Raw genomic sequence first — 26,658 nt, 5'->3', positions numbered from 1 at the left:
CATGTTCAATGTTATTGTTCCATTGGTTTTTAGAGTATAAAGGGCATTTCTGACCATGAAGCTAGGATATTTGCTAATCTTGTTCCCTAATAGGAAAGGATTTGCATCACTGAGATTACAGGATGTCATTGGAGTGACATTTTCAGAAAAACAGAAATGTATTGCAATGCTGCAACCACTTGGCTGATGCTCTTCTTGTTCCTTTTTTCTGTGAGAACAACTTAACTTTTTCAAGTGTGTGGTGAATTGATGGTCATTTACAGGGCTTTTATTACAAACCTGCTAGTGCAGCTTGTCCACTGCACTCTTCAGCAGCTAATCCATCTGCTCTGAAGCGCAAGCAGGGGCTAGAGCTAGCCAGGTTCTGCTAGTCCCTTAATGACTTGTTTCTGTCTCTTTGTTGAAAAAGGACAGATAAAATTTTCCCACAAGTTGCTGTGAAAGAATGGAAAATAGCAGTGCATTGCAATTCACTGCAACATTAAAAAAACCAAACAAACAAACAAAAAAAACCCCCAAAACCAAACATCAAAGCAAAAGAGTTTGTGCAAAGCCCACAGGGATCTTCTTGAGTCAGCCAGAGTGTCAGCTGCAATGGCACTTTTGCAGGCTGCTGAGCTAAGTAAGATTTGCAGAATCAAGGCTAAAATCTATTCTTGTGTAGAAATCTCATGGGGATCTGGAACTGCATCCACGGTTGCACTTGTTTCAGAGCAAGCAGTGCTTGACTGAGTTGCAGATGACAATGCTCTTTCCAACAAATTCAAATCTAGATTATATGAAAAGGCAAGTTATGTTTTATTTCATCCCCAGAGGTGCTTCAGGAAAAGTTTTAGATCTTGCTGAAGCCGATGTCACCAGTGTAAATTAGAACAAAGCTTAGAACAAAACCCTAACTAGGATGATGTAATATAACTGAGAGTGACAATAAAAGCATAAAAACAGGTATCTGCCAGTTTTAAGAATCTCTTTGCTTAACTGGACCTATTTTTTTTTTTTAATTTATTTTCTTTTTTTTTTTTTTTTTCTTCCACATGCATAGCACAAGCTGTTATTTCATGCTGACAATATTTTGGATACTTCTATAGGAACAGAAATACTTGAAAATATCCAATATGTTTATATCAACTAAATTATACTTGAAAATATTCAGATGTTTGCATCTAAGTTTCCTTTAACAAACTAAAAAATGGCTTCAAACAGAGACCTCTAAGATTGAAAATATCTGAAATGGAAGAGGGCTCAGGGTGCATCAAGAGCACTGGAGTGTGCTTGAAGTGTACGTTGAAGTGTAGCTGGACACTTCATTTCTACTCATTTTTGGGAAAGCAGTACATGGATTATACATTGTGCTCATGCCAAAAGATTCTTAAGTTATTTGTGACTTGTGTAAATTCCTAAAATAGATGATGCCTCCCTTCTGTTATAGAACTGACTGTATTTTGAAAAATGTGTCCTCCTGGAAGCTCAGCTTTCCCTCAGGCAAAATCCACAGCTGAAACTGCACTTCCAAAAGGACAATGTCTGGTCAGCAAAGTCACCTTGTTATTTGACCACAAGAGAGACACAATTACTAGCTGATGTAGGTAGTCGCCAGCAGAGCTTTCCTCTAGCCTAGTGGGGATTCACCTGCAAAATCCCTCACACAACAACCTTCCTAGACTCCTATCCTTGAAATCTAGGTGGGACTCCATGAGGTCTATCTTTGTCTCCATGCAAGCTGGATAAAGATGGGATGAACACCTTAAAGTACAACTTTAGGGTTTGGGTTTTTTTAAAGCCTGCACTTACCTCAAAGCTACCAGCTTCACATTCCTTTTGATGGCTAAATAATTAGTGCTTTTTCCTAACTTTGCAACTTCAGAGTGCTCCTGGGCTCCAACAATGGTTGTACCCTTTTCTGCACCAAAACTGTCTATTTAAATATGGAAAACTCAGGGTTTTGGGCCAGGATGCTGTGGGCCACTTATTTTCAAAACTGTGCAGAGCACCCTCATGAGAAATGAGGCCATGAACATCTCAGACAAGCAGCCAAGGCCTGAGCAATACAATTCTGAGAATCGAATTTTCAGGCACTTTTATTCATTTTAACATACCACCACTGTGAGAGAAATTTACTATTTATTAATCTTTTATATTTTGTTCTTCCGAGGCCAGAGCTGGAATGAAACTGAAATAAAAAACATCAGTTTTTTTAAAAGGCTTGTGTCACCTTCCTGACATTTTATTTATGAGCAAATCAAGCTTTCACTTCTTTGTGGAACAGCACAGGGATTTATTAGTTAAAGGTTTGTCTTATTTTTTGAAAAAAAAAAAAATTATGCACACGTTGTATTAGGGTTTAAGATGGAATTAGAGACTGAAATTATATAAATAGAAAAACAAATTTTCTGTAGGCCTGCGGTACCCCAAACTTGTATTAATTGTACAGTTGATATAAACAATCCAAATCCTAGTTAAAGGAACAAATGGGTCCTTCAGCACTGCAACTCTGTTGTCAGGAGTGGGTCCCCTTCCACTCTCAGTCAGGGGTTGAGGAGCACATCTGACCAGAAGTGGACCCCAAAAGATGAGCCATGTAATAAGCTAGGAAGAATTAATTTGCTTGAGATGCCTTGCAGAGGGATGCAAGTGTGTTCAAAAGCCTGCTCAGAACAGGAGCTGACTCCTGAGTATTGGGAATAAAGCTGCTTTGTACAGAAATGGCTGAGCAGGCACAGGAAAGCAGCAGAGCCCCCAGAACAGACAGATAGATATATGGCAGACAATATGACTGTAATGCTGAAAGAAGTATCTGTGCAATTTAGAAAAAAACTTTGGAGAATGGAAATTTTCTATGGCTGCTCCTGGGGGTGAGAGAAGAAACATATCCTGGGTGTTCCACAAAAGGATCAGAGCCTTGTCTGCTCACAGGCTTTCATGTGCCAGCTCACTTGATAGATGCATGGTCAGCAACTTAAATGGGGAAAAAGCCGTCAGACAGTGAATTATCTTTACATGAAATGTCAGTGCTGTGTGTCTTACATGGAGGTGCCTGCTCAGGGGTTATCACTTATTTGTTGTTGTCACAATGCTAGCTTAATATCTGGCTTGAAAAAACCCACAGTGCTCTGTAGAAATTGAAATACTTCTTTTAAAGAGATAACAAGAAGTGAGATTGATGAAGTAAAGGTTTGAAAACAAAACAGAAATCTGTCTCAGGTGCAATCACTGGGGAACTTAGTAAAATGAAGAGTAGAGAGACAAGGTACTTGAGGGAAAGTAAACTAGATTTTTTAAAATTCTCCTTACTTTCATTTCTAGGGTGCTTCAGCTGGATGTCCAAAGGTATTTTCTCAGCTGTGAACAATTCATAAGAAGGGAATAAAATCTGAAAAGCACATTCCTTCAGGAATACTAGACCATAAAAAAACACACCAGCACATCCAAACTGTAATGTGAGTACTAAGATTTTTCCAGCCACACCTAAAGCATCTGAAGATAATCTTTGATGTCCTAAAATAATGCTGCTTAAATGTTGCTTGATACTTTTTTAGGCTGTGGCAGCTCTCATTTGATCCTCCCATCTAGGTCCCTTTTTCTATTCTTGAATTAAATGTTCTTGACTTTTTTCTTTGCATATTTTCACTGTAATTACTGAACTTTACTTCACAAGTAGTTTATATAGAGTCCAGAGTCTAAAGAAACATTAAAGACAAGCTTTTCAAAAGCTTTCCAGATACCTAAAAATGCAAATAACCACTAACTACATTTAATAGTATGGCTATCTGATCTGGGGCAAATTTTGTTCATAGATGATTTGAAAAATTTATTTTCCATAGTTTTTCATTTAAATACCTTTAGAGGACCTAACCCAAGTGCTCAGTTCTAGTGTAGTGTTATGAACCAACATTTAAAATCATGGAAGCAGCCTCCAGTCCTGTCATAGTCCAGCTCTGCAGAATTTGAGGACATATTTAAACATATAAATAGTCCCAGCAGAATTAAAGAAACAGCATCCAGCTTTAAACCAGACAGATATTAAAAAAAAAAGGTGTGATAGTCTGCAGAGAGACTGTATTTATAATGTGTATGCAAGCAAGAGGCTAAATTAAGGCTATTTGGAACCCTCTCAGCCTGTGTTTTGAGCCTGTGCCTGTTTAACTTCAGTCTCCTGAATTAAAATATGTTACTGGTCCTGAAGGCACTTTGCCTGCTCCTCTATGCAATTGGAAGCTAGGAATGAAGCAATGAAACATAGCTGATTAATAGAAAATAAACATATTTTTGAAACACATTAAAAAAAAATTCAGTTAAAGCAGTCTGTACATGGCATTACACTGTTAATACTGTCCATCACAGATGCTAATATGTGATACATCCCTTTGCCAGAGTGATGATACTAAACCCACATATTGCTAACTCAAAAGTTTTCAACAGCCTTTGCAGTGCCAAGGAAGCTGTTTCAGAAATTTTACACTTTTGTCTAGAATCTGAAATCAAATACCATGCTGAAACCTGGAAAATCATGTATCTGCACCCTCATTTTCAGATGGAAATGTGAGTAGTGTCTTGCCTACAATCGTTAGTTCTCTGAAAACCCTATCTCAACACAGGGTGTAATTAATCACTGACCAGATCTTCATACAGGTGATAGAATTTTTTGGTGGTATGCTTGCAAAATGCTATCAGCCATAACCCAGGGAGGGATATGCTGAGGGCATTTGTGGCAGAAAGCATTGTTTCTCAACACCCTGTGTCTATATCTAACTTTCAGTTCAGTATAGCTGACTGTAGCGCTGCAAGACTACCTGGGGAGACAATCATAAATTTGGCCTTCTGATTGAGTCTGGTTTGGAGAGAAATCCTCTTCTAAGAGCTGGGTTGGATGTACTGCAGCACATTTTCAGGTGGATCTGTGTTTTGACCAGTATCTGTGATGGCAGTACAGGATGGCACACCTTCATTAAATATATTTGGTTGCTGTAGAGAGCTGTGACAGCGAAATATACTTCTATATAGATACTAGCAGCCCAATTACACATCCTAATAGCAGTACACAGACTGATACCCCTTAACTCCTGTGGCTCCCTTTCTATGCATCTGTCCATGCCACAGCCACACCCCTGTGCCAAAGTGTAGGTGCACCAAGTGTGGTCTGAAGTGAGAAGATCATGATTCTGACAGGCTGCTACCTTGCCTACATCCTGCTCTCTGAGGCTTGATCTTCTGTCAGAAGGTACAGGTTTTATACTTGGGTGTATCCTAAGTACAAGGCAATACCAAAATTCTGTGACAACTGGCATTTAGCCAGTCACAGGCAGATGCAGCAAGAATGAAAGAGGTCAGGCCTAACTAATGCTGCTAATGAAACCCCTGATGGAAAAAATTGTACATATATCCTATAGGAAATAGAAACTTCCTGGAAGTGAACATTATCATTCCTCTCCTAATCCATTTTGGTTCTGACTACTAAATTGTGAAGCTTTATGTCTTCTACCACATCTGCAAAGGTCAATTCACACCTAACCTGAGTCTACACCCTTCTTGAATGTAAATAAGGGCAGATCTCAGCATGGCTTAAATTCTTACGATTTTATCTCCATACAGAGAGAAATGTGGAGTTCATTTAAGGTTCACAACTCATTCTTTTCCCATTAGAGCTGGAAATGCTTTTAGAGAATGCAAAAGTATCCAGTACTCAACAAAAACACAAAAACAAAAACAAAAACAACCCTGCCAAATATAAGTGCTGCATTTAAAGCCTGTAAATCAGGAGAGTGGATGGCACAGAACCATCCCAGGTTTCCAAACCAGGGGACTGATTGGATCAGGCAGGCAGCTGACAGAGAATTTTTAATCACTGAGGAGCTGGAATGGCAGACAGGAAGACGAGAGAAGGATGAATGATTAAAAGCAAACCAGTACCTGCATTACTACTTTTGGAGGATGCAATCTCACAAATATGTGCCTTGCCTGAGGAGTCAGTATCCTCATAAAGAGGCTGGCTCAGCCCACTTGGGAGGCAGAGCAGCAGTTAAATCTCCCACTGGCTGGATCCTATGGGCTGTTTTCCACACGTTGCAAAATTTCTTCCTAATCCTTGCAGGTCAATATGCTTCTGAACACTAGCAGTGCTCCCTCCAAAGAACAGTGTTCAAAATGGTCAGTGAGGCTGCACCAGTGAAAGCGACTGGGTTCTCCCCATGAGATGAGGTGAGAGGATAAAGAAATCTGAGGAAATTTTTAAATTTATAATGCTACCTAATCCCCATTCCAAATAATTCTTTAGGAAATTTACATTAATGTAAATTTCATATAATCTCACTGGCCAGGATGCTATCTGCCATCCCAGTATTAGCCCTCAACACATTATCACTGCAGATGCAGGCATTTCACAAAGAATGCAGGTTTGGAGTTGCACATGTGCATTATGGCTGGGTATAAATAATGGAGTAGATATTGTTAGGGAATGATCAGGTCATTTTACTAAAACTATTTAACCACAAATATTTAAGATGAAATTGCAAGATGATTCCTAGCCACCCAAGCATTATGTTTGCCAAATGCTCTCCTCTTAGCTCTGACAGGCAAATTATTGGCACCAGATTAGACTTTGACAAAGCTCCAAAGGTGTTGTATGATTTAGGGCACCTAAATCTACATGAGATGAGTGAAGACCAGGTGAGGATGGGACACAAAAAAAGTATGTTTTATTACACATTTACTTCAGCTTTACCTTTTCTAGTTTGGATTTCTGCTGCCAACTTCTACACAGTGAAAGAGTATGAAGAACAACATTGCCAACCTGGCAAGAAATTATCAAACCCTAAATTTCTTTTGGTTCCTAAGGGAATTTCTGTTGCTTTTTGAAAAGATTGGGTTGGTAATAGGACATGTAGGGGAAGCCTCCTGATGGAGCATTGGAGGATTGTTTGTATTCATTCAACAAGCAGAGCCAAGAGCCTGTAGCTCTGTATGCCTGTACTTGTATTTCTGTCCTGCTGTTGCATGTCTGTAGCGTTTGCCACATCTGCTCCTGCTTCTCAGCAGATGCTCACTGTACAATGCACGGAGTCTGGTCACCCTCAGCTCTCACAGGGAATTAAGTGTTTGCCTCTACTAGAATCTGAATTGCAAGTCAAATTCGAGTTGTTTGCCTTTGCCATGTGTTGAGTATACATGTAACACTCAGAGCCAGTTTTTCTCAGAGCAGTAAAACTGATATCCATTGTACCAGCTTTTCAAAAATAGTTTAGCAGTTGTTGGTAACATAGTAAGTATCTCTAATTCAGTTCCCAAGTTCATATTACCAAATGTCTCTTGGTTAACTTTCGAAAAGCCATGTCAATTTTCAAGCTCATCTGACTCCTACAGAAATATCTGGACTCTGCGGGAACTCTTCTTACACAGAAATGCTGTTTCAGCCTTGCTTTGTCTCTAAGCAAATGTGTGTTTGTTTACTGAAGGTTGATGGGCCCTGGGCAGGCCAGTGACAGACAGGTTACATGGATTGTTTGTCATTAGCTCTGGGCAAGAAAACTCAAACCCAAACTTGTGTCAATTTTGAAGTGCAACTGAATTGTGGGTGTCCATTTCTTGGTATCCAGAATTCAGAGAAATTGTGGTGTTATCTCTCATAATAATTTCCATAATAATAATAATAATGGAAATGGACTTACAGAGGACTCTCGATGTTGATTTCTAACAAAAAGTTCTGCTTAACCCGACTTACAAATTCTTCTTGTGTTCCTGCAGTGGAATCTCGATAGATCAGGACCCTGTCTTTTAACTCCTCCTTTTTTATGTTCTACCTGCATTTCTCTATGATCTCAGGCCATATGAGCTCACTACAAAGCAGAATATGGCACAAATATGTGAAGTCTCACAAACAGCTTCTGAAATAGTGAAGAGCAAAAATAAACAACAAAATATGTAGGTTCAAATAAAAACCTTGATAGATACTAGCTAATGTTTGAGCTGGCTTTCAATCAGACCTTTTACTGCAACGTTGTAACACAAACAGTCCCAAACTCCATCTTTGTCCAGGGTTTGTTTGTGGGTTTATTTTTTACAAGGTTAAAAAAAAAAAAGAATAAGATTTGTGCTGGTGATGAGGAGTGCAAAAGAAAGGTTCCAACAAAGGCAAGACTTGAAATGACTAAGAGTAGAGGATGGGGAAAAATAAAATGCAAAGAGGTAAATTTAGGGAAGATAACATACTTTTAATCATCACATAATCTTTGATGTAAGAATATAATGAAGACATGCCAAGTAAGATAGTAAAAAAGCTATTTGTCTCCAGAAAGAGTTAAGTATTTGTTTTTGGAAGAGAGTACTGGACATGAAATCATACAAAGGAGGACAAGGGAGTTTGAAATGCAGTTTAAATATTAGATGGGGCCAGTAAAAGAGGAAGAAGAAAGACCCAAAGAACTAAGGGTAGGGATATGATATTTAGAAATGGAAATGTAAAAGTGAAATGTGGGAAGGATGCTATACAGGCAGGTAGGGGTAAGAGACGAAAGAGAAGTAGGAGCAGTTTAAACAAAGATACTAAATGTCAAATTGAGAACTTCAAAAGAACAGGTCAGAAGGGACCACTGGCAGAATGAGAAAATGGAGAGACCTGAAAAGAGAGAGATGATGTGTTTTGTTACTGGTTCTCTTGGACATCCTGGTGGGCTGCTGGAAAAAAGCACTGCACACCCTCCTCTACAAAAGGAAAAGACAAAAAGAAATGATGACATACTAAATGTTTTCAGATAAATGAAGCAAGGATTTGGGAAAGCCACTAAATACAGCAATGGAGAAATTAGGGCCCACGATCACGAGGACGTGTACGAAGAGGCTAATACTGGCTGATACATGAGACAATTCAAAAATATGACCTGCAAAAGATAATATTAGAAATAGGGAGAGTAAGGAGGAAAGCAGCTTGCCAGAAGGTTGGGCCAACAATCCTGACATTAACATTAGAATTGTCAGGATATCAATGAATATAAAATGATAAGGGCAATGGATGAAAAAGAGGTGGAAGGGGAAAGAAATAGAATTTTGAATAGCAAAGTATCATATTGCACCATTTATACAGGTTAGAAATAGGAGGCACCAACACTCTCATTAGAAGAGAAGCACTGCTTTCATTAGGTTGTCTCCTTGTATGCATGATACAGAGGCAGCCCCACAGCACGTCTTTCAAGAGAAGTGGATGACTTCAGATGAGAAATCCAACAACTAGTTACCACATGTCTCAGCAATTCTTGAATAGCAAGTGTTTTGTAAGAACTCTCGAGCAAGAACTTCTCTTTCAGCTTTGCTACTGAGGAGTGACCAGGAGAGTGGAGACATCTTAATGCCCTCCTAAGGAATTCCTGGTCCCACAGCCTTCAAACAATAAACCACGAATTATTTCATTTGGTATTTGGGGTGAGGTTGCATCATCCCATGGGACCACAACTTTCTCAGACAGATGAATCACTACCTTGGTAATTACAGCCAAGTGCTGGCACGATACACAGAGCAATGCGAGCGTGGAAGGGGAGGATGCAAACAAGCCCTGGAACTCACCTCCCCAGTGACACAGCCACTACCTGTGGGCAGCCTCACAACTCACACACTATAGCTACCTATGGCAGTGACCTGTTCCCCGAGGTGCTACTCATGCACAGGGCTGGAATGTTGTGGCAGAGGTAACATGACATGAAAGCTTAGGAAGAACATGACTTGCAGCTGAAATATTGTAAACCACAGAAAACCATTTAAAAAATTGTCAAAAATATATCCCCTTCTCATTAAACGGATTTGGTAATTCAGTGTGCTATTTATTCACTTTACTGATCACACTAATTTGCAATTTACACTTTTCCATTCTGCTCAAGGAACAGAGGTGACACAGCTATGAATAAGTTGGCAAGACACTACTGGCTTCCCCACTCTGCTTAACCCAGATGTTATATGGTTTTAACTAGACCAATGCAGTTAAATAGCTACATTTGAAAGGAGAAAATTCAGCTCAAGTAGAGTAACTGTGCTACCAAGAAGGGAAATGAGCCTACACCCGAATTCCTGTTTCTATAAATCAATGATGTGATTATACCACAGTGCAGTTGTATCAGGAAAAGGGAATCACATGTCTATACCACACTGCTTTACCAGCATAAAGGCTGTGTGTAAAATCAGGCTGTCAGACATGAAGATGTTATATTTTCATCTGTTGCAAAGATTTTTTTTGTTGTTGTTAATGAATGTATTGACAGAAGTATGCTGTCGCTCATCCCACTGCAAAAATTTCAGTTAGATTTGTTTGCTTATTAATTGACTAGGCTTGGTTCTGATTTTCAAGGAAGGATCTCCCAAAACAGACATATTAAAACATTTAGATACAGATATTGACTTCATTGTGTAAATATAGAACTGTTCTCTGGTCACAGCAGCATTCAGTGCCCAATGACAACTTTGCAAACCCTTCATTTAACAAATGCCTTCCGAAAATAGGAAGCACCAGATTTTATTGATATTAAAGGAATAAAATAACATGAAACACTGTCATTACATTCCATGGTTGCCCAGTCACCATACATTTCAGTTAAGTCTTAAATAGGCCAATATTACTCTACCATTTCAATAAACACAGCCACCAAAAGACTTAAAATTTTACTAATATTTTAATGTTATAATTTAATTTAAGTTTACAAAAATATTGCATAAAAATTTTAAATCACTAAAGACTCTGTGTGTTTGAGGGTATTATTCTCAAGATTTGTGTAATAATGGAAACCATCGACTCATTTACTCCCTCGATTGCCTGGCTAACAAAACATCACAAATCTTGGATATACAGGTACACATGGATTGCTCTCCTATCAATCCCTGTCTGCCTCCTCTCTTCCATTTTTGCCTAAGGGTGCAAAAAGACCTGTTTTATAGACCTGAAAGGTATCCAGAACTGCACACACAGTCACACACACACACACACATACAAATCACAGTGTAGTATTTCTTACAGTTTTCAAAAACCTATGCACTTTTGAAGAGCATACTTATTTTACATATTACTTATCTCAAGAATCAATCTGAGGATGTTTTTTATTATATCAGACATACTTTCCATTGGGTTTTTTTGTATTTTGGCCTTGTCTAGACAGCAGTTATATTTTTAAAACTTCATATTTTCAGTTCCCACTTCTAGAAGTCACTTTTCAGTTACCAAAAGCAACCTCACTGACTTGATGCTGAAGAACATAGTCACTACCTAACCATAGCATGAAGTGGAAAAGCTATAGAGAAAAAGCACATTATTGTCTCCATACTAATATTAAAGTATTAAAGAAAATGACAGCCTTAGTTACTTGTCTTTTGTAGAAAAAGTTCTTAATTTTAAATATGATGCAATCTAAAGCTATATTCTTCCTCTCCCTCCAAAAGATATCACCCCAAGATGTAAAAAGCCAGTGTCCAACTGGTTTACCCAGACAATGTAAAGAAACCTCCAGCTCAAACTGTGTGCACAAGCTAAACTGACAAACATTTACACAGTGCACTGCTTCCTTTTCCACTGTTAGCATTTCGGATCCGAGAGTCTGCATCTCCCCGTGACAAACACCTGAAACAGCAACAACTTCAGAATGGATTTCATTTTCACTACCTATAAATGTGACCAAAATCCAAGCAAGGAGAAATATCTGGGCTCCTAAATAATTTTGAAAGCTATACTGTTAGAATATAAAGTGTCTGACTTACAGAATCAGTTTCAGTGATTGCATTTTAGCTTGGTTTCTCAGAATGAACTAGGAGGCTAGTCCTAGCTCATATATTCTCTAAAGATACAGGATTTCAATAGGCTGTATGTTTTGTAAAGCAAGTTCTGCAACTCACCTTCAAAGTCCAGGCCAGATTAGTAAATCCTTCCTGTTGTTTTCATGGGGGAGTATGACAACACTCAGTAATTCACTTCCTTCCTTTCCAGCTAAGGAAGTTATTTCCCATCTCCTGATTTTCTAAGCCTCTTCTTGCAAAAGTCACACTTCTTGTACAGTGACCCCTTGTTTAACCAAGATTTGCTGCTTACATACATGAGCCTTTCTCATTCAGATCCAATCCTTTCACACTCTGAATTCTCCCAGAAGGAAACAGAGTTTCTCTATCCAGAAACCAGGCCAGTGAGGGCTACATGGAATCGCTTAACAACTTAGACATTTAATATATGGATAAGAAAACTCTTTCCTAAACTTGCCTTCAGCAGGACAAGCTGTTACAAAGAAATAGATTTTAAATCAAAAGATTACTATAGGAAAATTATTTACAGATGTCTGTGGGATTTAGAGGAACTTCAAATAAACTTAGTCAGAATAGAAAGTACTTTGCATAAGCTTGTTCAAAAGTATTTAAGCAAGCAGAATGTGACACAGATTGTTAATTTAAAAGATTTTGCATCTGTATTTTAAAATAATGAATACCTAGAAGAGATAATTCAGAGGAGTATCTTTTTCACAGATTCTATAAATCTTCAGGACTTTATTTATCGGGATTTCAACAGAAATTTCTTACTTAATCAGAATATCTTTTGGATAGAATTCACATAATATATTTCACTACAAGAAACCAGAAGTTTGTGGGGTTTTTTTTTTTTTTGGAAGGGGTTCTAGTAAAACATTCATACAGCCAAAAGCTTTTTCTCACCAGCCCTAATATTTTCACTGTCTTCCAACAATCTTATACATTTTCTGAAATGATTTCACAAACGGATAAAGTGTCTTACACCAGAAAAAAAAAAGTAAAAAAAGCTATAGCCAAACTATTTATTTAAAACTGAGGATTCACATATGCATGAGATTTTTTTCTCATGGTTTAATTATAGGCACCATAATAGATTTTTTATTACACAGGCTTCCTAAAGAGCCTCCATAAAATATTTTCTTATTCCCCTAAATTAGATAAATTATTATCTCCAACTTTTTAAATAAATTTAAATTGATAGATATGGAAACAGGTTTTGAAAAAACAAGTTTTTTAAAACAAGTTTTGAAAAAAGCCAGAAGGACATATACACTGTGGATTTTGGCTCTGATATGATAACATTGTTTGAAATGCATACACAAAGACATTTAAATGTGCCGTGATTTACACAACTTCACACTTCAATCATGCAAACAGCATCCTTGTTAATGGCATGTGTAGTGAGAAGCCACATTAGGGCATTGAATCCTACAGCAAAGCCTCCAAGTATTGAAAATAAAACAAGAGCTCAGTGAGGTTTTTACTGCAGATACTCGGGTTTTTTTCTGAATTTACTGCAACGTGGAGTTGCACAAAAAGACGTACATCAAATTATGCACCAAAAAGGCTGAAAAGGAGAGAATGACCTTCCTTTCTGACCTCTTCAAAGACCAAGTAAAAGTCTGTTTGTCTTTTGACTCTCGGATAAATAATTATGCCATTTGGGCATATCCACATGAGCAGTTTAAAGAAAGCAAAACAACACATTCAAAGCAGTGGTAACTTTCTGCTGCTCATCATCTGCTGCAAGAGTAAATGATGGCCAGAATTCTTTATGAAGGGTGAAAAATATTTCTTTCTAAAATGCCTTACTTCTCAGAATTTAAGTGTGTGTTTTCTGTGTTAGTCGATTTTGTGTTTATGTACCAAAAGCACCAAGGTCATAAATATGTACTACTCCACTGTCAAAACCACCCAAACACTGGTGAAATTATTGATGTGTAGAAGTGCTAGTCTCTTCTTGAAGAAAGAATTCCAAGTGGTCAACAGTTTATCCTGAGTGCACCAAACTGCTCAAAGAATTTATCTTGCTTCCACTGTACTTATTACAGTTAGCATGTTAAGGGTTCAGCTTACCCCCTCTCTCCATCTCAAGTATGTGTTATTTACTCATGATTTAGTGGAAAACTTCAGTTCATACCTCTTCTTCATAACTTTCTTATGTTCATCTAGGCACCTGAGCAAAATACACCAGAAAACATTTCAGCAAGGCTTGTTTTAAACTGCCTATCTTTGATTATATAATTTGTTTTTCCCAATTACATGCTTTCCCACTTTGCTAAAATATTTATTCACATGCTACATGTTGAACAAAATTCTCCAAGTCAGCTAGGGAATCATAAAGAGAATCATCTGTGTCTTGACTTCTGAGAAACTTGCGAAGGGTATCTAAAGCACTCAAAGCCTCATTTTTGGATGGTAAAAACTGTTCAGCTCCCTGAAGTCCATCACCTTCATCCTTATCTTCATCACCAACAAATGTCTCAGTTTTATCTGATGCATTTTCTTTGCCACACACCCTTTCATTATTTGTGGGCACTTCATAAGTTACCAAGCCATCATCCAGAGCTGCATATTCTTCTAAAGACAAACCTTCTGGAAACTCTACTCCAGCTGCCCGTGCATGTGCAATCAAATCAAAATCACTTTCATCCTCATTGTCATTATCATTTGTCTCAATTTTTAATTTGAAAGTTGCTCCATTGTAACTTTTTACAATAGTCTCTGGTGTTACTTCCCTCCAGCACAGGTACAGCATCTCAATTGCATCAAGAAGGGTCAGCATAAACTCTTTGTTACTTTCTACACAGTCAACAAATCTTTTGATAAGACAGTGCCTGTATTTAACTTTCAGACTTCTGATTATCCTTTCTTTCATAGCTATATATGAAGAAGAGTCTGGAGGAAAGAAAGCTAATTTGACAAACTTCAGGTTCTTTACTTCTGTGTGAGCTGGGAGAGAATCAACAAGAATAACCACTTGGCGCTGCTGTGCTTGAAATCTGTTATCGAGTTTATGCATCCACTGTTCAAAGAGTCCTGAAGTCATGCATGCCCTGTCATTTGCTTCATAATCCACTGGCAGCGATGTCACATCTCTGAATGAGCGTGGACTTTTGCTTTTTCCTATAACGAGCAGCGGGAGTTTCTCTGAGCCATCCATGTTTGTACCCACCACTACAGTGATGCTCTCTTTGCTTTGTTCACCCACAGAACAAATTTCCCCTTTAAACGCAAACGTGTTATGCGGTAACATCTGATAAAACAAGCCAGTCTCCTGTATGTAAAACACGTTTTTTGGCTGATAATCATTTAAATAATGAAGAAGCACATTTTCGTACCAAAGAGTTGGAGCACCCACTGTAGGAGTAGCAGCTGCTTCTACAGGCTGAGCTCTGAAAACTAAACCATACCTCGACTTGAAACGATCGAGCCAGCCATTGCTGCATTTAAAATCACTGTGTCCAAGCTTCTGGGCAAAATCATTCGCCTTAAGGCGCAACATAGGGCCATTGACAGGCACATTCAAGCATTGTGCAATTCTGCACCATTTCATCAATGCCTCCTCCAGGTCGGCATGAAGAGCAGTCCTCAGTCTTTTCCTTTTAGGATCAAACCGTAAAGTTTCAAAGGCTTCCAACACTTTTTCCTTATTCTTCATAATCGAAGACAGGGAGTTCCTCTTGATGCCATACTTGGCTGCAATATCCGCCTTTTTCTCGCCGCTCTCCACAGCGCTTATGATGTCAATTTTCTCCTCGATAGATATGCTTTTTTTCCTCCTCACTGTGCGGTCGGGCAGAGCCCCTGCCATGGCACCGAGCGGCGTCTCCGCGGCGCGCCCATGGGCGCCCACAGCCGCCCCGGCCCCGCCAGCGCCGCCCCGGCCGCTCTCCCAGCCGGCGGCCCGGCCGCTCTCCCAGCCGGCGGCCCGGCCGCTCTCCCAGCCGGCGGCCCGGCCGCTCTCCCAGCCGGCGGCCCGGCCGCTCTCCCAGCCGGCGGCCCGGCCGCTCTCCCAGCCGGCGGCCCGGCCGCTCTCCCAGCCGGCGGCCCGGCCGCTCTCCCAGCCGGCGGCCCGGCCGCTCTCCCAGCCGGCGGCCCGGCCGCTCTCCCAGCCGGCGGCCCGGCCGCTCTCCCAGCCGGCGGCCCGGCCGCTCTCCCAGCCGGCGGCCCGGCCGCTCTCCCAGCCGGCGGCCCGGCCGCTCTCCCAGCCGGCGGCCCGGCCGCTCTCCCAGCCGGCGGCCCGGCCGCTCTCCCAGCCGGCGGCCCGGCCGCTCTCCCAGCCGGCGGCCCGGCCGCTCTCCCAGCCGGCGGCCCGGCCGCTCTCCCAGCCGGCGGCCCGGCCGCTCTCCCAGCCGGCGGCCCGGCCGCTCTCCCAGCCGGCGGCCCGGCCTCCCGGGCAGCGCCGGGGCCGGGGCAGCCTCCCGGGCGGCGCTGGCGGTGGTTGCCATGGCTGCGACCATAGACATGACGGCCTAGAGCGGCCGCCGCCGTCTTCCCCTTTCCGGCCCGGCGCTTCCGGCTCCTGCTGCCACCGGGGAAGGAAGAAAATAAAGCTTCAGAGGGGCGGTCGGCGCCGCCCCGCCCGGCCTCCTCCGTCCCCCCTTTCCTCCCTCCGTCCTGCCCTCCCGTTCCCCGCAGCACGACGCCCCTGGGGCCGCAGCGGCGTCGCCGGCAGGTGAGGGCCGGGCCCGGGTTCGGGGAGGGCAGGCCTCCCGCTCCGTCCCGTCCGACGTGTCACCCGCGGGAGCGGCCGGCCTGCCCCGGGCGGCGCCGGCTGTGCCGAGGGTCGGGGTCGGCCCGGCTCCTGCCCCGCTCCGGGAGCTGGGCGGCCGGACACGGAGGGCAGCGCCCGAGCCGGGGAGCGGGCGGGCCCCGCCAGAGAGAAAGGGAAGCGCTGTGTTGGTGCGGGAAGAAAACTGTAGACGCTGTGTAAATTTTGTGCCCCTGGGAGTTATTCCACACCCTGGCAATTACTGTTTTAAGTGTGCCAATTTGTGTTTTGTTTACTGCTCTTAGAGCACGGAAACTCTGTGGTGTTGTGTGACAAGCAGGTGTTGCAGGTGGTGTTGTCTCCAAGCTAGAGGCAGTTTTTCCAGTATTTCTTATAGTACTTCTCTAATAGGTTATTTTTAATCGAAGCCCTCTAATAGCCTTTCATCTTGCATGAAAGTCTTTGGAGGCGATCATTCTGAACGTTCAGCCCAGGATGTAGTTTCAGTTTCTCACGTGTGCTTTTTAGGTTTGGTGGAAAAGGTAGCAAGGAGTTATCACTTTGCAGTCGGTGGCTCTGTTACCTAAGAGTTGATTGTCGAGAGAAGATAACAGAAGGGTTCTTTTTGCAGGGCTGGAGAAAGATCTTACTTGATCAGTGCAACTCCAAAACTTTCTGAATTATGTGTATGTTTGTGTGTGTGTGTGTGTCTGTGTACACACACAGTTAAAATGTCAGGAATAAGAAACACAGAAGAGTGTTAGATTGGAAAAACTGGAAACTGAGGCAGTAGCTTGATCAGCTGCTTTTTTCTGATTTGGTAGAAGTTGAGACCTTAATGGGAGCCCATGGCTTAGCTGATCTGGAGGCGAGCAGAGCGTTTAAGTGTTTAGAGCCGAGTTGCCTTAGCATGGAGTGTGAAAGTCAGCAGCAGCTCTGTTTTCCAGTCTTTGTCTCCATCGTGTCTTCTGACTCCCAAGCATGATTAGATCTTGCAAGTGGAGCAGCAAGGGAATTCAAGAGCATTAAGAGGAAACTATGGTGTGATTGCAGCAGGAAGTGTTTAATACAGTTTACAGTCTTTTTAAAAAAGTGATTGATCCCTATCTTGACAAGAATTGGTGGAACTGTTCTTAGTTAGAAACTGAAATTAGGAAAACATCCATAAAATAGTAATTTTTTCACCAGCACTGGGATTTTCTGCAGTGTTATGAAAATTTACATTCTTTATGCAGTTAAGTAATGCAACAACAATAAAAGTGTGTAATAAAGTTCATTTTAAACAGAAGATATCTTGCTGTTGCCTTATTGGCAATTAATTTAGGAGAAAAGTAAATGAAGGAACCAGTGCATATTGCTCAGAAAAGCAGATCTGATTATTGAGAATCCCATGGTTCTTATTTCTGAGATCATCAACCATTTACCTAAGTGATGTAAGTATGTGAAGAATATACTTTTTATTCAAAATTAATACATTGTTGCTGACATTTTCTTAATATTTTCATGAATGAGCAAATTTGAATTTGGCTTTTTTTATGAAAAGCACATAAACATGCTCTTATAACCATTAATTATAAATGGTTAAATGTCTCTTTATGTCTTCATCCAAGAGGAAGCTTGTTATGTTGTTCGTAAGTTCTTGCTTTGTTTTGCTTTTTACTTTGCCATTTGAAGAAGTGATATAAAAATCCCCAGGACTCAAAAATCATGTGGTTTTATTTATGGTGAGCAAAACTTAAAATTACTGAGACTGTAATCCAATATGCATTTAAGGGAGCTTCACCATGGGGGGAATGATTCTTAGTCTAGTCTGTGTCTTCTGTTTTACTGTGGTACAGTGTTTGTGTGGATTTGCAGAACTGGTATAGTGGGGTAAAAGAGGACCCAGAAGGGCAAGAGTGGTATGGACAGGGTTTCAGTTCTTGTCAGAATATGGATCAAGTGTGTTTTTTCCAAGTAGAATCTCTTCGAGTTGTTCTATTGCAGCAGGTGGTAGCAAATGTCCTGATACACCAGTCACCTAATGAGTTCTGAAGTTGTGGCTGCTTTAGTGAAGAAACAAACCAAGCCCTGGATAACACAATCCACGTTGTACTGGGAATTAGCGGCCTCTTATAAAGAGCAGCCCTTTGGCTGGCACCTGCAGGAGCTACAGAGATGCAAAAGTCTGTGTGCATTGCTGTAGTGGAACCTTAAATGATGTATGTATGCAGATGTCATGATTACCACAATTTCACATGAGTGTCTTCACTTCTGAGTCTTGGTGAAGGTATAGAAAGTTTTCATCCTTTAATCCAGTATTTGATGTTTACATCCCCATTTTTTTTGCTGTAGAAGCAGTAAAGAGGAAGTTCTGTAGTTAAATTTGAATGTGCAGTTGAACTTTTAATGAAAGCCACCTTTAATTTACATTTTTTTGCATTCACATGTTTTAAAGTTGATCACTGTGATCTTGCAGAGCTATGTTGAGACTGTTAGCACTACTTGTAGGAAAAGAACACTACAAAAAATTAATCATGGAGGGGTGTTTTAGCACAAATGGTGAATTCATTTGGGTTTTAAAAATGATTTGCTTTTATGCAGCGTCTTCTACATGGATTGGTGAGATGGTTCTTGCCCCTAGGTTCTTAAATATATCAAAAGTTGTTAAATCTATTAAAAATGTTTTTGCCTGCAGCGTTTAATAGTTTAGAGCAGTGTTACCATGGCTTGTATGTGATGTGCAAATATACATCACATGTACAAAAATCAGGAACACTGATGTTGTAGAACTGGAGGACGATTGTCTTAATGAAGGCTCTACTAGAAGATGAATTTAGCTTTTTGTTTAACAAGTAGAGCAAGAAAATCACACTTACTCTCCTATTCTATAATGTAATTGTTTTAGCTAGTCAGAAGAAAGCTGTTAAGCACAGAGGTTGTTTTCAGCCACAAGCAGAGTTCGGACAGGACCATGTGGGCAAACAGCATCTCTTCTCTACAGTCTTCCATGTTTAAAAGAAATGTGAAAAATTAAGAAAGCTGTATAAGGATGTTCAACTTACTTCTTGATTACTTCAAAGGGGGTTTTTTATTGTTCCTAGAAAATCCAACTTTATTCAGTAATAGCCCTGAATGAACTGTTTTTCTGGAGAAAATCTCTTATTTTATGCATTTGGTTTTCCAAAATAAAGTAATAGGCTATCCAGTGTAATATGATCTAGGTGATTCAGTTTCTCAGCCTTTGTGTCCTTTCTTTATTTCCCTTGCTATGTGAGCTGCTTACCTTATTAATTATTTGCTTTAATTAGAATGTTTTATAGCTCAGGAATTTGAAATACAATATAAACACAAATTGTAATCTCTGTAACTTTTTTTAATCTGGTATGTGTCTGAACATGTATGAAGTGGTGCAAGACTTAATGAACTGAAGTCATGTGTGATTATATGCAATACTGGCAGATTGATTAATTTTTAATGATTGGTTGTCTCCTCCTCTCAAACAGCTGAGTGAATTGTGGTGTCACCTGTAGTTACCAGCTATTTGGAATCAAATTTAGATCAAATTTAAATACTTTTCTTACTTAAGCTAAAATTGTGTATGTAATTCATCTTTCACAATCACTATATTCACAGAGTTGATTTCTTGCACATATGCTCAGTGTTAACAACTTTCTTTGCCTCTGTAGCTGAGATTTTTTTTGAGGCTAAAATGAAAGGGATTTTGTTTCTAGTAAACACAACAGACTTAACAGCTTAATAAGTTTCAGTGGCTTAGCATCGATACAATCTTTCAATATTTGGATAACTCTTATGTCTTCACAAAAGGGTGATCTTTGCAATGGTAAGATACAGTTAGTGTATTGTTGCAGGTGGCAGTATATATTTATCAGCTGAAGAACCTTGTTTGACTTCCAGGGTTTTATGTTGCAAGCTTTGTTGTCTGTGGGGAAAGGTCGCTTTGGCAGTGGAAGCTTACACTAGACTGTATTCCTAATCTCTCAGATTTTTGGAGAGCTAAAGACCTGGTCACCATCAAAAGAAAGAGGTTTCACTTTGCTTTAGCAGAACTTCTAAAAGAAATGTGTTCTGAAAGCCTGCTTTGCTTTCTGTGAGGTGCAACATCCAGCTCCTTTCACTTCAATTAATGCATGCCAAACCTATTTGGTTTTCAGGTATGTCACAACACAGCAGTGAATCCACAACAGTTGATGTGTCTCATCCGTCTGCAGAAGAGGTCCAGTCTGGCTCTGAGGTGATTGGGTGATAGTTATATTAGTGTAAAATCAACCAATCCTAACAGGATTCAGATTCCCAAAAATTCTGCTACACATAGCGCAGTGCTGTTAGTATGTGGATACGAGTTCATGCACAGCATCTTGAATGGGTGGGGTTGGTTTTGACACCATTAAGAGCAGTCCAATTAATTCATAGTGAAGGATTACTTCAGCCAGTAGCCTGTTTCTGTGCTGCAATATTTGTTTTGTAAGTTGAATAGATTTAGGCATGGTAGAATCTGTGTGAATATTGCAGGAGGAAAGGGTTGGTATTTAAAAGGCATAATCTTTGTGTAACCTCACTATAACAAGGCATAATCTTTGTGTAACCTCACTATAACCTCACTATAACTACCTACTGCTGAAAGAGCGAAACTTTTTTTCTCTTGCACCTTCTCTATAGAGAAGTCTGTGACATATTTGAATTATGAACAAATTCCTAAGGTTCCCAATATTACTTAGCTAATCGGATGTGTTTGGGAGGCTCTTTCAGAAAGATTGTCAACATTTTCCTGACTGTTCTAATGTGATAATGAAAAAACCATGATGCTGGCTTTATCACTGTTGGAGTTTCAGTGACAGTGAATTGTTTTTAAACTTTCAGTAAAAAAAGAATAGTGATTCTGTTTAGCATATTTCCGAATCTGGTATTTGTAAACACAGATGTACAAAGAAAATACTGATTGTTACTGAAGAGTATTTTCCAAAATAAAACGTGTATCTGAAATGCAGTGTTCTCCTCTAGTGCTTATGTCATTCGTGCCTAATACATCAGTACAAATCTAGGAACTTAGATTTACTTTAGGTTGTTTATACATATGATAAATTTTCCTCTGAGGAATCAATCTCTTTGTATGTTTAGTGTAAGTCGGCTGTGGGCTATGCTTGCTAAAGAGACACTTGATTCAGCAATCACGCTCCCTATTTCAACAGAAATGCTCCTGTGGTTTGGTGGTTTAGTTTTCTCTTAGATCAGTTACCTTACCATGATTGTGTGAAGTTACAGGAGCACACATTCAGAGGTAAAGAGAGATGGCTGCTGGATTTGGCAGTAGCCTGCAGTCAGGGTGATACTTTGAGATACTGCAGTGCTGAAGTAGGCTGATGCTAGGGCAGTCCTTCATTCTCAGTAGTTTCTTTACTGCATTACTACCTGCTCTCTTTCACAGGCACAAGTGTTGGGAGTGTGCATGCTTTGGAGAACTGATGGGAGTAGAAAAATTACTCTTTTTGAGCACAGGTCACTTTCTTTTCATCTGCAGTGTTTCCAGAATCTTGTTTGTTGTACAAATACCTTGTGTTGTGACACGGGAAGGAGGTGAAGGGATGATGAAAGCTGCTGGGGGAAAGAGTTAGGGGAGGAGGGTAAGGACTGGTTCTTGACAGCAGTGCAAGCTTAAACTATTGATTAAAATGGAGATGGTGGTTTCTTGTTATGTCTGAGTTGAATTAGCAGTTTATCCCACTTCTCCTTTTCAGCTGCTCATTTCATGGCTTTGGTGCTTGTCTGACCTCATTTCAAATTGATTCAGCTCACTGAAGCTGGAAAATTAACCTGGTGAAAAGGTCTATTGCCAGGCCAGTGAGTTGTGTGTGGTGACTGTAGTCAGGTGAGTGCTGGGGAGGTGAGGCACTGTGTGGTTCACAGTAGAGACTGGAAAAGCAGTGTGGTGAAATGTCCCCTTTTCAGCAAGAGGAAGTTGTTGTAGTTCAATCATAACATGGAACTGACATTCCATTACCAAGCAAGTAATTTTTTTATCTTTCTCTGAACTAGATACATAGGTCTGACTCAAATAGGAGTGCCAAAAAAATAAGTGAATTGCTTCTAGTTGTCCAGAGAAGCTGATGAATTTTTGTTTTCTAGTACATATATTTATTAGAGATGTGTGCATATGCACTGAGCATGTGTATCACTGAATAAAACCATAATAATATATCAGTGTCACTATTTGCAAAATTATTTGAGATTCTTACTGAAAAGCACCCAAGTCAATTATTTGTTTTTCTTTTAATTGGAGATGCAGCTTTGTTTTTGATCCCTAGAAAAGCTTCCCTCGACAGTAGAGGACTTCCCTTTGCACTGTGTTCTCTGATAATCTGCAGAAAGAAGAGCAAAAATAGCTGTGAACAGAACAGAACATGGCCTATGCTAATGTTTCTGTACTGTGCAAGTAGCTGTGACAGGCCAAGCATTTGGAAAAATACCTCACTTGACCATATAAAGTAGAAGTGTCTTAGAGCTTAAGCACATGTGAGATTTTGAGCAAGTTTAAGAAACTTGAGCTATTGGGCAGCTTTCCCAAATCAAAATGTAATGTGGCTGGTACCACATTTAGTATAATGATGTTGTATAGCCACTCTCTGTCAGGAGCAGGGAACTGGACTTGATGAGCCTTATGGGTCGCTTACAACTTGAGATACTGTGTATTGTATGAAATGAAACAAATTACTGTTTTAAAAGTACTCATAAAATAAGCTTAGACCATTCAGTATACTTCAGTAGAAGCACATTTATTTGAGCCCACAGACAGTGACTAGTTAGAAAAAGTCTTGAGAGGCCTCAAAACTAATAAAGGAAATCAGGCTCACGAATATAAATGAAGCAGGGATATGTGAAAGTGGAAGAAATATTAGCAATGGGGTACAACAGAAGATGTTCCAGTTAAGAATGATGCAAGTGATGCTCAGTAAGTACCAGTAAAATCTTGGCGTTATATTCATACTCTGTAAAGCTTCACGTGTGGTTGGAGAAGGTGATGGTACCTCAGATCCTGATCTCAGGCTGGGCCTCTTCCTGACCCTTGGACTGAAAAGAGCTGGTTCAGTTTGATGATTTAAGAGCTTTAAGGGCAGAAGGGTACTTGTTCTCAAGTACCTGTTGATGGTGCACCTTGTCTTGCCAGTCTAGCACAAGTGTACGAGCTGGTTTGAGGACTTTAGACAACTTTTATGTTAGTTAACAAACACTGCCTCTGTTGTGTGTTGATTTTTCTACTGTTTACACTTTAGGTGACTGATGAAGCTGCCTTGCAGAGTTAGGAGTAGCTTTTTGAAAGGGATGAAATTTTCACTTCCTCTTAACTTTGGAGTGTTAAGCTGCCTTTCTGTCTTCAGGTGCTTGTAAATGAAGTGCAGTTCTGGGAATGTCTCTTCTAGGCTATACCTTAGGTCGTACTTGAAAGCAGTGGCTGGCTTCACAGCTGCTGCTGCTGCGGTTCATGATGCAGCTGCATTTGAAACTAACTTTGAATCCTGAATTCTCTTGGAACTTTTGAGTTCTTTTGGCACTTAGGCATCGCGTGTCAGGTGTGCTGCTGTTGAATTCATGAGAGTTGCATTCCAACAGTTTAGTCAGAAGGTGGCACTGCATTATGGTAAAATAAGAAGCAACTATTTTACAGTTTGGAATCATTGCTTTTCTTGCAACACATGATTAAACATATTGCTCTTCTCTAGTATTTGTTGTCTGTGAATAGATAATACAATTTTTTAGCCAAGCTTATTATAAATTTGAGATACAGAAACTACTCTAAGGCTCAAGTGTGTTGAAACATTTGTCTGGGCCCACGACTCATTTGTGCCTTACTCCCCCAATGCCAGTGGGTTCAATTTTAGTTTTCCTTTTCTCTTAGATCTGGAAACTTTAAATTACTACTGACTGAGCTGTGCTAGAGTATTATTGTGATTCAGTGATGTGATTAAATAAACATATACAGGCTGAGTAAATCAGAATATTTCCAGTTGAAGTTTGAAATAAAATCAACTGTTATGAAACCCATAGATCAAATATTTTCGTATAGATTACTCATTGCATATGTAAGACAAACACTAACCTGTTTCTTTTTACAGGAAAGTGCAATGGCTCAAGAATCTCCCAAAAATTCAGCGGCAGAAATTCCTGTGACTAGCAATGGACAGCTGGAAGATTCTCATGAACACAGCTTTAACAGGGTCAGAATTTTCTTTGCTGTCTGTCATGATACTATTATCAGAAATGCTGAAGTTACAATTTGATGTGTAGCAGACTTCACTTGACATAGTTTTCTGGGGGTTTGCCGAAGAAACTCCTTTGAAGCTCATAGATTATTGTCAGCGTTAGCATAGCACGGTGTTGTTGCATATTGCAGTGGGTTTTTTTGTCTAAAGGCGCGTTCGTAGTTGCAGAAGCGGAGTTCTTCCCCCTCCGCTTGCTGCAGGTGAACGATCAGCTTTGCTCGTGCCCGCGTGTCCAGCAGAGGGCGCTGGGGCACAGCGTGTGGAATTTGGGCTCGGGCTCCTTTTGTTTGCATTTTCCTTTGGAAATATGAAGGCCAGTTAACTGTCCACATTCATTTGATATCTGCTGAGGCTTAACTTTTAAGGAAAGCTCTTAATTTTTAACAATTCCATACTGACTTGCAATGCAGAATTATTCTTAAAAAAATACTCAGCAGAACTTCAACATTTTATTCTATTTTACTAAAATGCTGATTAGACGGGAAATTTCATAAGATTTGTTGTTCAACTAAGATCTACCAGTGACATAATGTAAAAATTAGTGGAGTGTTTGATGAAATAAAGTTACAACTACATTTCTATAAAGATGTATGTTTAGGGAGACAAGCTTGGGAAATGCATCTTGAACAGGTAAGGAATTTGGGTTCACCTCAAAGTAGGGAAACAGACTTAGTAATTTGAAGCTTGCTGACCTTGCTACTGCTGTGACTTGACTACTATCTGAGTTACCTTTTCCTTACATAGTGGTTGCTTCTGCAGTGCAGTGCATGCAACACTTATGTACAGCAAATGGAACTTGCAGTCTTGGTGACTGCATTAGGACCCTTGCTTAGGGAAAATGCAAAGGTCGAATTTTAAGTTGGTTTTTGTCTGTGGCCATGTGTGGAAGTTGGAGTAGATTTTTCCTGCATGCTAGTCATTTTGCTGGCTTGGAGTCAACTATATTTTGAAACTTGTACTTCCACAAAAATGGGTCAAATCTTTGGTCACATTGCAGAAAAACCTGTACTCTGCAAGCATATTTGAACTTGCTGTAATTATTTTTGCAGTGCTTATTCTGAGATCAATGAAGAAGTGCACTTCAATTATTTTTTTGAACTGTCTTGTACAAGTTCACACCTGCATGTGTGACCTGAAGTCAAAATATGTGATAATCAAGGCTTCTTATAAACAAAACAAAGAAAATAAACTTCTTGGAATTAACATCTAGGTCTGTTTACTAATCTGTTAGTCTCAAATTTTAATATTTAGCTTCTATTCATCTTGCTTCATGTTTGTTATTTCTAATGCTTAATGCCATGCTTTCTCTTTTTTTGCTTGCCAGGTAATTTTTTGCTTTAACCTAAAGCAATATGCATTGCACCACAAAATTTTTGGGGTCTTTTTTCCTACAACTTCTGGAAATGACAAGCCAAGTACTGGTTTTTATGAGGTCGTTTAAGAAAGGGGCAAGAAACCATGACCACTCTAATTTGTACTGTTACCACAGTGCTCTGTGAGAGTATGTGACCACAGTAGAGTTTAGAGTTTGAGCACTCCAATATGTTCATTTTGATTGCACCTTCTTGGGAAGCTGTGGAACAAGGTTATTTTAATTTCCTGCTTCCTTATTTTTATGATCAGGGAAATACTCATCTAGATGCTGTACAGTTCCGATGTAAAGAATTAAGTACTCCTCGTTCTGTATTTTTTGGTCTTCTGCAGCTATTTTGCACCAAGACTTGAGCAGCTTTCTTTGGTTTTGAGTAAAGAGGTATTTGTACAACCTTTACTTTAGAGTTCTTTAATTACAAAACTACACTTTCCTTTAGAGTCATATTCTGTTTAGCACTTCCATCAGACCTCATCCATAAGCTGCTCAGGCATGAAAATGCACATTTGTGTTTCACCAAAAGCAGTATTAGTATGCATTCAAGCATGAGAAGTATTTCA

The 26,658-nt window shown here is 40.0% G+C and overlaps 2 protein-coding genes across 6 annotated transcripts in view; one reads left to right on the top strand and one right to left on the bottom strand.

Annotated features, from left to right (window-relative positions):
- Window positions 1-12,996: 12,996 nt before the first annotated feature.
- On the bottom strand, window positions 12,997-15,630 carry TIGD4 (tigger transposable element derived 4). The gene has a single exon (XM_066317716.1). It carries the CDS (start codon window positions 15,569-15,571, stop codon window positions 14,045-14,047), a length of 1,527 nt encoding a protein of 508 aa, XP_066173813.1. The 5' UTR covers window positions 15,572-15,630; the 3' UTR covers window positions 12,997-14,044.
- A 627-nt stretch (window positions 15,631-16,257) lies between these two features.
- The window catches only part of ARFIP1 (ADP ribosylation factor interacting protein 1), a 40,919-nt gene continuing 30,518 nt past the window's right edge, over window positions 16,258-26,658 (top strand). For 3 of the 5 annotated variants that reach the window (XM_066317712.1, XM_066317711.1, XM_066317709.1), the window contains exons 1-3: window positions 16,284-16,435; window positions 20,626-20,705; window positions 24,580-24,681. In XM_066317712.1, the coding sequence (XP_066173809.1) occupies window positions 20,628-20,705; window positions 24,580-24,681 (180 nt within the window). In that variant the 5' untranslated portion in view covers window positions 16,284-16,435; window positions 20,626-20,627. Of the gene's footprint in view, window positions 16,436-20,597; window positions 20,706-24,579; window positions 24,682-26,658 lie in introns of those variants that run through there. The other 2 variants (XM_066317713.1, XM_066317708.1) reach the window with 2 other exon arrangements.

Source organism: Sylvia atricapilla, chromosome 4 (genome assembly GCF_009819655.1).
Source record: "Sylvia atricapilla isolate bSylAtr1 chromosome 4, bSylAtr1.pri, whole genome shotgun sequence".
Lineage (NCBI taxonomy): Eukaryota > Metazoa > Chordata > Aves > Passeriformes > Sylviidae > Sylvia > Sylvia atricapilla.
The sequence above is the reverse complement of the archived record's forward strand: the minus strand, read 5'-3'. Positions and strand labels throughout refer to the sequence as shown.

What these genes read in the sequence shown, in the direction of transcription:
- TIGD4 (XM_066317716.1), bottom strand. Translation starts at nt 15,571, where the DNA reads ATGGCAGGGGCTCTGCCCGACCGCACAGTGAGGAGGAAAAAAAGCATA.